The 9,971-nt window shown below is 36.0% G+C and overlaps 1 protein-coding gene across 2 annotated transcripts in view; it reads left to right on the forward strand.

The window, feature by feature from the left end:
* Positions 1-9,524, forward strand: part of MRPS31 (mitochondrial ribosomal protein S31) — a 32,547-nt gene extending 23,023 nt beyond the window's left edge. For both annotated transcript variants that reach the window (XM_078070414.1, XM_078070415.1), the window contains one exon: positions 9,224-9,524. In XM_078070414.1, the coding sequence (XP_077926540.1) occupies positions 9,224-9,453 (230 nt within the window). In that variant the 3' untranslated portion in view covers positions 9,454-9,524. The remainder of the gene's footprint in view (positions 1-9,223) is intronic.
* Positions 9,525-9,971: the final 447 nt, after the last annotated feature.

The following is a 9,971-nucleotide window of genomic DNA, read 5'->3' on the forward strand; positions in this document are numbered from 1 at the left end:
AAGTGTTGACTGCAAATGATGATAGTTACTAATTGCTAAGCAGATTACCTGGAAAATCTTCTCATATATTAAATCCTGGGTATGAGATTATATTTCAATTTTGGAGAACATTACAACTCTGAAAGTTTTATGCTGGTTATCTTTTACTCACAAAACTATTGCATTAATGAGATGAAAGGTTCTTGGAGTTGAAAGCTATTCAAAGCAAAAATGTTAGAAGGCTTCAAAATTTTTTGGACCTCCGGCTGCATACCTAGGTTCTTCGAACTATTAGATGCTATTATCTACTTTCCTGAAGATTATTCTGGAGATGTCACTTCTTCCTCACTCAAAAGGAAAACAGTATTACTATGCTATTTATTTTTATGCTTTTTTAATGTTATCATTAGCTAAACATTTCAGGTGTATTTTCAATTAGAGGAGATTCATTTACTTTTATGGTACAGTTAGCTAGGAATTGTAAACACCTCAGTAAGTCTTAGGAAAATATAGTCCACATTTTAACCTTTGTAATATTATGATGTCACTGTAACATTTTATTTTTTTATAATCTTTCATTTTTTGGATTAATAGGTGGAATGGAAGCTTAAATATCAGAAATATTTTGTCTTATATCTTCATATAGTATTACTTTGTATAGGAAAACTTTAGAGACTGATAATTCCTTTAATAAAATCTGAATATTTTGTGTTTTTGTACAGTATATGCAGTAATAAAGGATGCTGTGTTGTTGTGTTTTATCTGTTACATAACATGTATATTTCTCAAAGTATTATGCTTTCCATACTCTGGTAGATATCAGAGAAAGGTGGAAAAAAAGCCCAAGGACTTTTCAGTTGTGCAAACCAGAGTACAGATCCAGCTCTCTTGGTGATTAGCCATTTGCCTTTGAGGAAACTAACCTCTAGAGGTTAAAAAACCAGATGAGTTTCCTCATCTATAAAATTAAAGATACCTCATTGGAAGAATGTAAGAACTAAGACAAAGTTATGTGAGTTGCTCAGCACAGTTCTTGGCATATAATACATGTAAATAAATGTTAGTTCATTTCCCTCTGTATGAACACAGAATTTTAAAAGGAGAAAAAGTTAACAGAATACAGTGTAATACAGAATATTAAGGAAAGATTTCCTTATTTGATGAAACTTGAGTGTTCTAAGTCCTCATAGTTGAAAACATGGTTCTAAAACCCAATATTAAGGTAGAATAACATGTGACTTTTCTTTTTTTAAGATTTTATTTATTTATTTGAGAGAGAGAGCATGAGCGGGGTGAGGGGCAGAGGGAGAAGCAGACTCCCTGCTGAGCAGGGAGCCCGATGCTGGGCTTGATCCCGGAACTCCGGGATTATGACCTGAGCCGAAGGCAGACGCTTCACCGACTGAACCACCCAGGTGCCCCAACATGTGACTTTATTTAGGAGAAATAGTGGTTAGGGGTTCAAGTTTTGAATGAGTTATATGCTTAATCTCACTAAGCCTCACTTCCCCTGTCTATGAAATGATGGGGATGAATATAGGATTTATTTTATGGGATTCTTCTGAAAAACAAGTGAGGTTATACAAGTAAAGCATCATCAGCCGTCATCATCCCTGTTCCTACTTCCTATAACAACAATATATATGAGGGGGTTTTACTATGCTGCAAGGATCTGAAATCTTAAACTATTAGTGAGGATATGTATTTTCTAGGAACCACCAAATAGGGTAACCAAAAAGTAAGGGTTAGTGTACATTGTCATCAACAATAAAACACTTCAGTTCATCAAAATCTTGAGTGTCCAAACTCCAAAGAAATTTATCTTAAATTTGACCTGGGTTTTGAGAAAGTTTAATTTTTACGAAAGGGAAAAAAACCATGTCTTTTGGTCAGGTTAGGGAGATAAATGTGACAAGTTTCCATATACACTGTACATATTATTGATGCTTCAGGGTGGGAAAGGGAGGTATCTCATTTCCAGCTCCTTGAGGCAATTGTTATCTGAATGAAAAACAGGAAAGGAACTGTGGAAACTTTCTCACTTTGATCACTCTCCTCAATATACACTTAGGAACTTCAGAATACTTTAAGAGACTGGCATTAGAATTTGGAACCTTTACAGTTCAATAATACTCTTCTATATTTCTTATTTTTAAATTTTAAGATTAATAAAATGTCATGCTCTCTCTACTAATAGTTAGCTTCATGAAGATTTACTTTGATGCTTTTGGGGAAAGGTGTTTTATTTTTAGGGGTGAGCCATGCCAGTTTCTGAACGTAATACTGAAAATGACAAAATGACGTGTCCTGTGTTGACAACTTTACTTTCCAGTGTTATGTTTTTCATTTATATAAAAAATTAGTTTGTTGTTTTAACACATAAAACATACAAATTATTTTCCAATTTGAAGTAGCTTTTTTCCAGTTTTTTTTTTTTTTTTAAGAACTGGTTTGTCCCTTCTGTTTTGCTTTGCCAGCATAGAGATTTATAAGAGCAGTTAAGTGGCATTATTCCCACTTAGATTTTGCAGTAGTTATTATATATTGGATTGATAAAAGTTTTATTTTAGCTTTGACTTTGACTTTAAATTTAATCATGTTTTTACCACTACCCAGTTAACAGAGTCTTGGCTCTTGAATATTCTTTAGCCATATATATGCCACCAAAAAAGTGTAAGTGCAATAAGTTTTGAAATGTATCAGTTTTTGATGCATAACATGCTACCCCCAAAACTTAGTAAGACAACAACTAAGTTATAACTGCTCCTGAATTTATGGGTTTTCTGGTTGGTTTTGGCAGCTTAGCTGAGGGTGGTTCCCTCTAGAGTGGCTTGTCTCACATGTCTGGTTGTGGGTGCTGGCTCTTGTCAGGGGAGATGGAGATAACTGGGTTATATGTCACTCATCATCTCACACACTAGCTTGGGCTTCTTCACATGACTGTAGTAGAGTTCCTAACAGCAAGGAAGAGCAAGGATTGATGTGTAAGTACTTTTCCAGCCTTTGTTTGCACTGTTCTGAGTAATATCCCATTGACCAAAGCAGGTCACTTGGCCAACCCTGAATTCGAGGGTCTGAGAAACAGACTCCATTTATGGGAAGAATGACAAAATCACATTGTGAAGGGGCATGTCTAGAAACATAGGAGTGATATGATATGTGGCCATTTGTCTATCTACCACCTTGATTTTATTTACTTTAGTTTTAATAAAAATAGTGTATAGATCTTTAAATGTCCAAATAAATTTTTACAAAAATCTCTTCCAGTAAATACAAACTAACGGCAAGCATGAGTAGAAAGCATTTAAGCCTTTTATTTTGAGATAATTATAGATTCACATGCCATTGAAGAGAGAATAAATACCCTGGATAGCTTCTACCCATTTTCTCCCAATAGTTGCTTCCTGCAAAACCAGAGTACGATATTACAGCCAGGCAATTGGCATTGATACAGTTCTTCAAACGTTCAGATGTCACCAGCTTTACAAATACTCCTTTATACATACGTATTTAGTTCTGTGCAATTTTATCACATGCGTAGACTCACGTGACCACCACCACAGTCAAGATACACAGTTCCATCACCTCAAAGAGCCCTCTTAGAGCCCTTTTATGACCACACCTGCTTGCTGTCCACTGCCTCCCCTTAGTCCTGGATCCCTGGCAATCACTAAATTCAGTCACCATTTCTTAATTTTTTCATTTCAAGAAGTATATACAAATAGAATCATACAGCATGTAAGCTTTGGGAATTAACTTTTTTTCACTCAGCCTGATTAATTATCTGGAGATTTATCCATGTTGTTGCATGTATCAGTATGTTTGTGGCTTGTTTTTGTTTTTTTTTGTTTCTTGTTTTTTTTTTTTTTAAACTGAGCCAACCAGGTGCCCTACATGTTTAGTTTTAGTGGTTTTTTTAAGATTTTATTTATTCATTTGAGAGAGAGAGAGAGAGCGCATGTATGAGCAGGGGGAGGGGCAGAGGGAGAGAGAAAGGGAGAAGCAGACTCCCCACGGAACGGGGTGGGTTGGGGGGAGCCTGTTGGGCTTGATCCCAGGACCCTGAGATGATGACCTGAGCTGAAGTCTGGAGACACTTAACCAGCTGAGCCACCCAGGCATCCCCTGCATGTTTAGTTTTTCAAAGAAACTTCCAAACTGTTTTCTAGAGTGGCTGTGCCATTTTATATTCCGACCAGCAATGTGTGAACCATCTAGCTTCTCGTTCTCACCAACATTTGATGATGTCACTGTTTTTCTTTTAGATGTGTTTACATTCGGATAGATGTGTATTGATAGCTCATTGTGGTTTTAATCTGCATTTCCCTAATGGCTAGAGAGGTTGACCTTGTTCTTGTGTGTGTTTGCCATCTGTATATCTTCTTCAATGAAATGTCTGTTCTTGCTTTTTTTGCCCATTCTCTCTTTTTTTTTAGTATGTTCAGTTAGCCACTGTGTAGCATCATTAGTTTTTGATGTAGTGTTGGACGATTCGTTAGTGAGGTATAACACGCAGTGCTCATCACATGTGCCCTCCCTAATACCCATCACCCTGTTACCCCCTCCCCTCTGAAATCCTCACTTTGTTTTCCGGGGTCCATGGTCTCTCATGGTTCGTCTCCCTCTCTGATTTCTCCCCCTTCAGGTTTCCCTCCCTTCCCCTATGGTCCTCCGTGCTATTTTTGACCATTCTCTAATTGGATTCTCTGGTTTTCTTACTGTAGAGCTTTGAGAGTTTTTTTAAATATATTCCAGACACTAGACCTTTATTGAGTATTTGGTTTGCATTGGGGTGCCTGAGTGGCTCAGTCAGTTAAGTATCTGACTCTTGGTTGCGGCTCAGGTCTTGATCTCGGTTGTGAGATCGAGCCCCAAGTCGCGCTCTGTGCTGGGCATGGAGCCTGCTTAAGATTCTCTCCGCCTCTCCCTGTGCTCCTCCCCGGCTCTCTTTCTCTAAAAAAAAAAGAAAAAAAAATTTAGTTTGCAGATATTTTCTCCCAGTCTGTAGTTTGTCTTTTCATCCTCTTAACAGAGTCTTTCACAGAGCAAAAGTTTTTAATTTTGATGGGGTCCAGTTTTTCCTTTTATGGATGGTACTTTTAGTGTCAGGTTCTTTGCCAGCTTTGAACTAGAATATTTTCCTGTTTTTTTCTTTTTTAAGATTTTATTTTTAAGCATTCCCTACACCCAGCATGGGCTTGAACTCATAACCCCAAGATCAGGAGTCCCACGCTCTACTGACTGAGCCAGCCAAGTGCCACTCCACTGTGTTTTTTTCTGTAAAATCTCTAGTTTTACGTTTATTTTTTTTTAAATCTTTAATTTTTTTTTTAAGATTTTATTTATTTGACAGAGAGAGACATAGCGAGAGAGGGAACACAAGCAGGGGGAGTGTGACACAAGCACGTTTAACTGACTGAGCCACCGAGGCTCCCCTATAGTTTTACATTTAAATTCATGATCCATTTGGGGTTAATTTATATGAGGTATGAGGTTTAGGTTGAAGTTTTTTCTGTGTGTGTGTCAATAGATATCCACTTGCTCTGGCGTGATTTGTCAGAAAGACTATCCTTTCTTCATTGAATTGTCTTTGCACCTTTGTTTAAAAGTTTGGGCACATTTGGGGCGCCTGGGTGGTTCAGTCGGTTGAGTGTCTGCCTTTGGCTCATGATCCCGGGATCCTGGGATCAAGCCCCACATTGGGCTTCCTGCTCAGTGGGGAGCCTGCCTCTCCCTCTGCCGCTCCGCCTGCTTGTGCTCTCTGTCTGTCTGTCTCTGTCAAAGAAATAAAATATTTTTTAAAAATTGGGCACATTTGTGTGGGTCTGTATTACTCTGCTAGGGCTGCCATAACAAAAAACCACAGACTGGGTGGCCTGAACAGATTAATTTTCTGACAGTTCTGGAGGCTTGAAGGCCCAAGATCAAGGTGCCAGCAGGTTTTATTTTTCCTGAGGCCTCTCTTCGTGGTTTGTAGATGTTTGCCTTTTTGTTGTGTCTTCATGTGATCTTTTCTCTGTGGGTGCTCCTTGTGTTTCTTCCTCTTCTTATAAGGGCACCAGTCCATCAGGACTCCACTGTTGCAACTTCATTTAACCTTAATTACCTTCTTAAAGGTCCTATCTCTAAATATAGTCACATTGGGGTTAGGACCTCAACCTATCGATTTTGAGGGGTCCCTAACGGTCTATTTCTGGGCCCTCCCTTTTGTCCCATCAATCTATGTGTCTGTCCCTCTGCCAATACCACACTTTTGATGAGTGTAGCTATTTCTTAGCTAAATCTTAGCATTATTGCTCCCATTTTGTTCTTCTCTTCCAAGATTGTTGTAATATTCTACAACTTTTGCCTTTCCATGTAAATTTTAGAATAAACTTGTTGGTGGCAAAACTTTACTGAGATTTTGATAGGAAGTACATTAAACATATAGATCAGTTTGGAGAGAATATCTTAGTGTGTTGAGTTTTCCAATTTAAATGTAATTAGAAATGTGAGTGATTTTTTTGTGTGTGTGTGTGTTGATCTTGTATCATGTAACCTTACTGAACTGACTAGTTAGTTCTAGGAGGGTTTTTTTTTTGTAGATTCTTTGGGATTTTCTATGTAGACAAACATGTCATCTACAAATAGGGGTAGTTCTATTTCTTCCTTTGCCATCTGTATGCATTTTCTTCCTCCCTCATTGCAGTGGCTAAAATTTTTAGTACTGTGTTGAGTAAAAGTGGTAAGTAAAAGCTGACTTTGTTGTCTTGTTCAGGAACTTAGGGAAAAAGCCTTCAGTCTTTCACCATGAAGTATATTAGCTATAGATTTTTTGTAGATGCTCTTTATGAGGTTGAAGTAGTTTTTCTTTTTTTCTAACTTGGTGAGAATTTTTATCAAAAATGGGTGTTGTGGGGTGCCTGGGTGGCTCAGTCAGTTAAGTGTCTGCTTTTGGCTCAGGTCATGATCCCAGGGTCCTACGACTGGACCCCGAGTCAGCCTCCCTGCTCATCTGGGAATCCTTCTCCCTCTGCCCCTCTCCCTTCTTGTGCTCTCTCTCTCTCAAATAAATCAATAAAATCTTAAAAAAGAAAAATGGGTGTTATATCGTAGGACTTTTCTTCTTCAACCTGTTGATATGGTGGATTACATTGATTTTCAAATGTTGCACCATCCCTGCACACCTGGTCTAAGTCCCACTTAATCTTGGCATATAAATCTTTTTATACATTGTTGGGTTTGTTTGCTAATCTTGTTTAAAGTTTTTGCCTCTAAGTTCATGAGAGATAATGGGTTGTAGTTCTCTCTCTCAATTTATTTGTTTTGTGGTTGTGTCTTTGTCTGGTTTGGTAACAAGGTAATACTGGCCTTATAAAATGAGTTAGGAGTGTTCTTTGTTCTAGTTTCCAGAAGAGATTGTGTAAAGCTGGTGTTTGTTTTCTTTCAGTGTTAAATAAAATTCTCAAGTGAAGCCATCTGGGCTGAGGGATTTCTCTTTTGAGACCTTTTAAACTACAAATTCCTTTTCTTTAATAGTTACGAGACAATTCAAGTTACCTATTTTGATTTGAATTTTGGTCCTTTAGTGGATTCTCTTTAAGTTGTCCTTTTTTTTTTTTTAAGTTGTTGAGTATTTTAGTGTATAGTTGTTTGTGGTATTCCCTTATGATGCCTCTGATGGTTTCAGGATTTATAGCGATAACCCCCTTTTCATTCCTGTTTCATTCTTCTCCTTTTTTCTTTATCAGACTTAATAGAGATTTATTGATTTCACTGATTTTTTTTTTTTTAAAGAACTAGTATTGGTTTCATTGATTTTTCTCTATTTTTCTATTTTCAATTTTACTGACTTTGGATGTTATCTTTATTATTTCCTTCCTTTGCTTCCTTTGGGATTATTTTGCTCTTTTGCTAGGTTCTTGAGGTGGGAATTAGATTATTGATTTGAGACTTTTCCTCTTATGTATTCATTTAGTACTGTATGTATCCCTCTTAGCACTGCTTTAGCCACGAATTTTGATTTGTTGTGTTTTCATTTTCATGGCAATTCTGAGTGTTTTTAAAGTATATTGTTTAATTTTAACTGTTTCCTATTGTCTTTCTGTTACTGATTTCTAGTTTGATTCCATTATGGTCTGAGAATGTACTATGTGTTACTCCAGTTATTTTAAATGTGTTGCAGTTTGTGACCCAGGATGTGGTCCAGCTAGGTGAATGTTCCATGAATGCTTGAAAAGAATTTGTATTCTGAAATAGTTTGGTGGAGTGTTCTGTAGACGTCAGTTTGATAATGTTTGTTGATATTGTTCAGTTCTTCTTTATCTTGGCTAATTTTCCACCTGGTAGTTCTTGAAATTGCTGACAATGGACTGTTGAAATCCCCACTATAATTGTGGGTTTTTCTGTTTCTTTTTTATTTCTATCATTTTTTTCTTCACGTATTTAGAAACTCTGTTGTTCGGTGCATACGTAATTCACATCACTATGTCTTCTTAGTGGATTGACCCTTTTATTATGTAATGTTTTTCTTTCTCCCTAGTAATTTTTTTTTGCTCTGAGGTCTGTTTTGTCTGATAATCATATAGCCACTCATGCTTTCTTTTTTTTTAATTAATGTTAACAAGATATATTTTTCTCCATCCTTTTATTTTCAACCTTCCTATGTTGTGTTTGAAGTGAGTTTCATATAGAAAGCATATAGTTGGATGCATGTTTTTATATTCACTCTGCAATCTCTGTCTTTTGATTAGTATATTTAGACCATTTACATTTGAAGCAATTACTGATTTATTAGGACTTAAATCACCTATTTTATTACTTGTTTTCTGTTCATTTTCTCCATTTCTCATTCCTTTTTTTTCCCCTTTGGCTTCCTGTGGGCTGCTTGAACATGTTTTAAGATTCTATTTTGTTTTATTTATATAATTTTTTTTAGTGTAGTTTGTATAGTTTTTTTAGTGGTTGCTTTAGAATTGAAGTTTTCATTAGCAGTAACTCTGCTACACTTTGAACATTTATAATGTGCTAAGCATTATAAGAGTTTTATAAGTTTTGTGTCTTTGTAATCTTTACAGAAACCCCAGGAAGCCTCATTTTATACCTGATGCTCAGGTTAATTAATTTGCCCAGACAATTAGTAAATTGGCGGACAAACCTAGATCTAACTCCAAAGTTCATGGCTTTAACTGTAATACTCATTAATGTTAATTTTACAATAGAGGTTTTACATCAAAATTGTAATGTATTTTATCTCATTTCCTAGGTTTTGATGATGATGGTTCAGAATTTCATGAACATGTATTTCTGGATAAACACCTGAAAGATTTTCCAAAACAAGGACCCATTCGCCACTTCATGGAGCTGGTGACCTGTGGCCTTTCCAAAAACCCATACCTGAGTGTTAAACAGAAGATTGAACACATAGAGTGGTTTAGAAATTATTTTAATGAAAAACAAGACATTCTAAAAGAAAGTGGCATACAGTTCAATTGAAGACCATGAAAATTTTTATTTCAAGCTGTTGGTGATGGATATTATAACTAAATAAAATAATTTTATTAGAAGTTTTCCTATGTTGTGTTAATTATTACATCTGATTTGAATGGTATAAATGTTAAATTGCTTAAAAGTATATAATGGTAACTGAAGAATATTCTTGCATGGAGAAAAGTTGTCAACATTCACAGATGCAACTAGTAATTCTTAACAAGAAGAGTATTTTAGAGTTAGTAATAAGTTTAAGACAACTTACTCTAATCTTTTTCTTTTCAGTGACTGTACTTTGAAATATAATTATCAGCCACATATCTGATGACATCAGAGTGCTGTAACAGTTGAGATGATTTATAGACAGGTTTATATGCACTGACTATATTATACACATATATTTTTATATATTTGTATATATACATATTTATATACCTTTATATATTTCACCCTAAATTAACTACCCTTGTCTAAGTCTGGGTCACCAACAAGGAGTAACCTTGTAGAAATAAGCAGCTTAGGGG

This window comes from Halichoerus grypus, chromosome 4 (genome assembly GCF_964656455.1).
Source record: "Halichoerus grypus chromosome 4, mHalGry1.hap1.1, whole genome shotgun sequence".
Taxonomy (NCBI): domain Eukaryota; kingdom Metazoa; phylum Chordata; class Mammalia; order Carnivora; family Phocidae; genus Halichoerus; species Halichoerus grypus.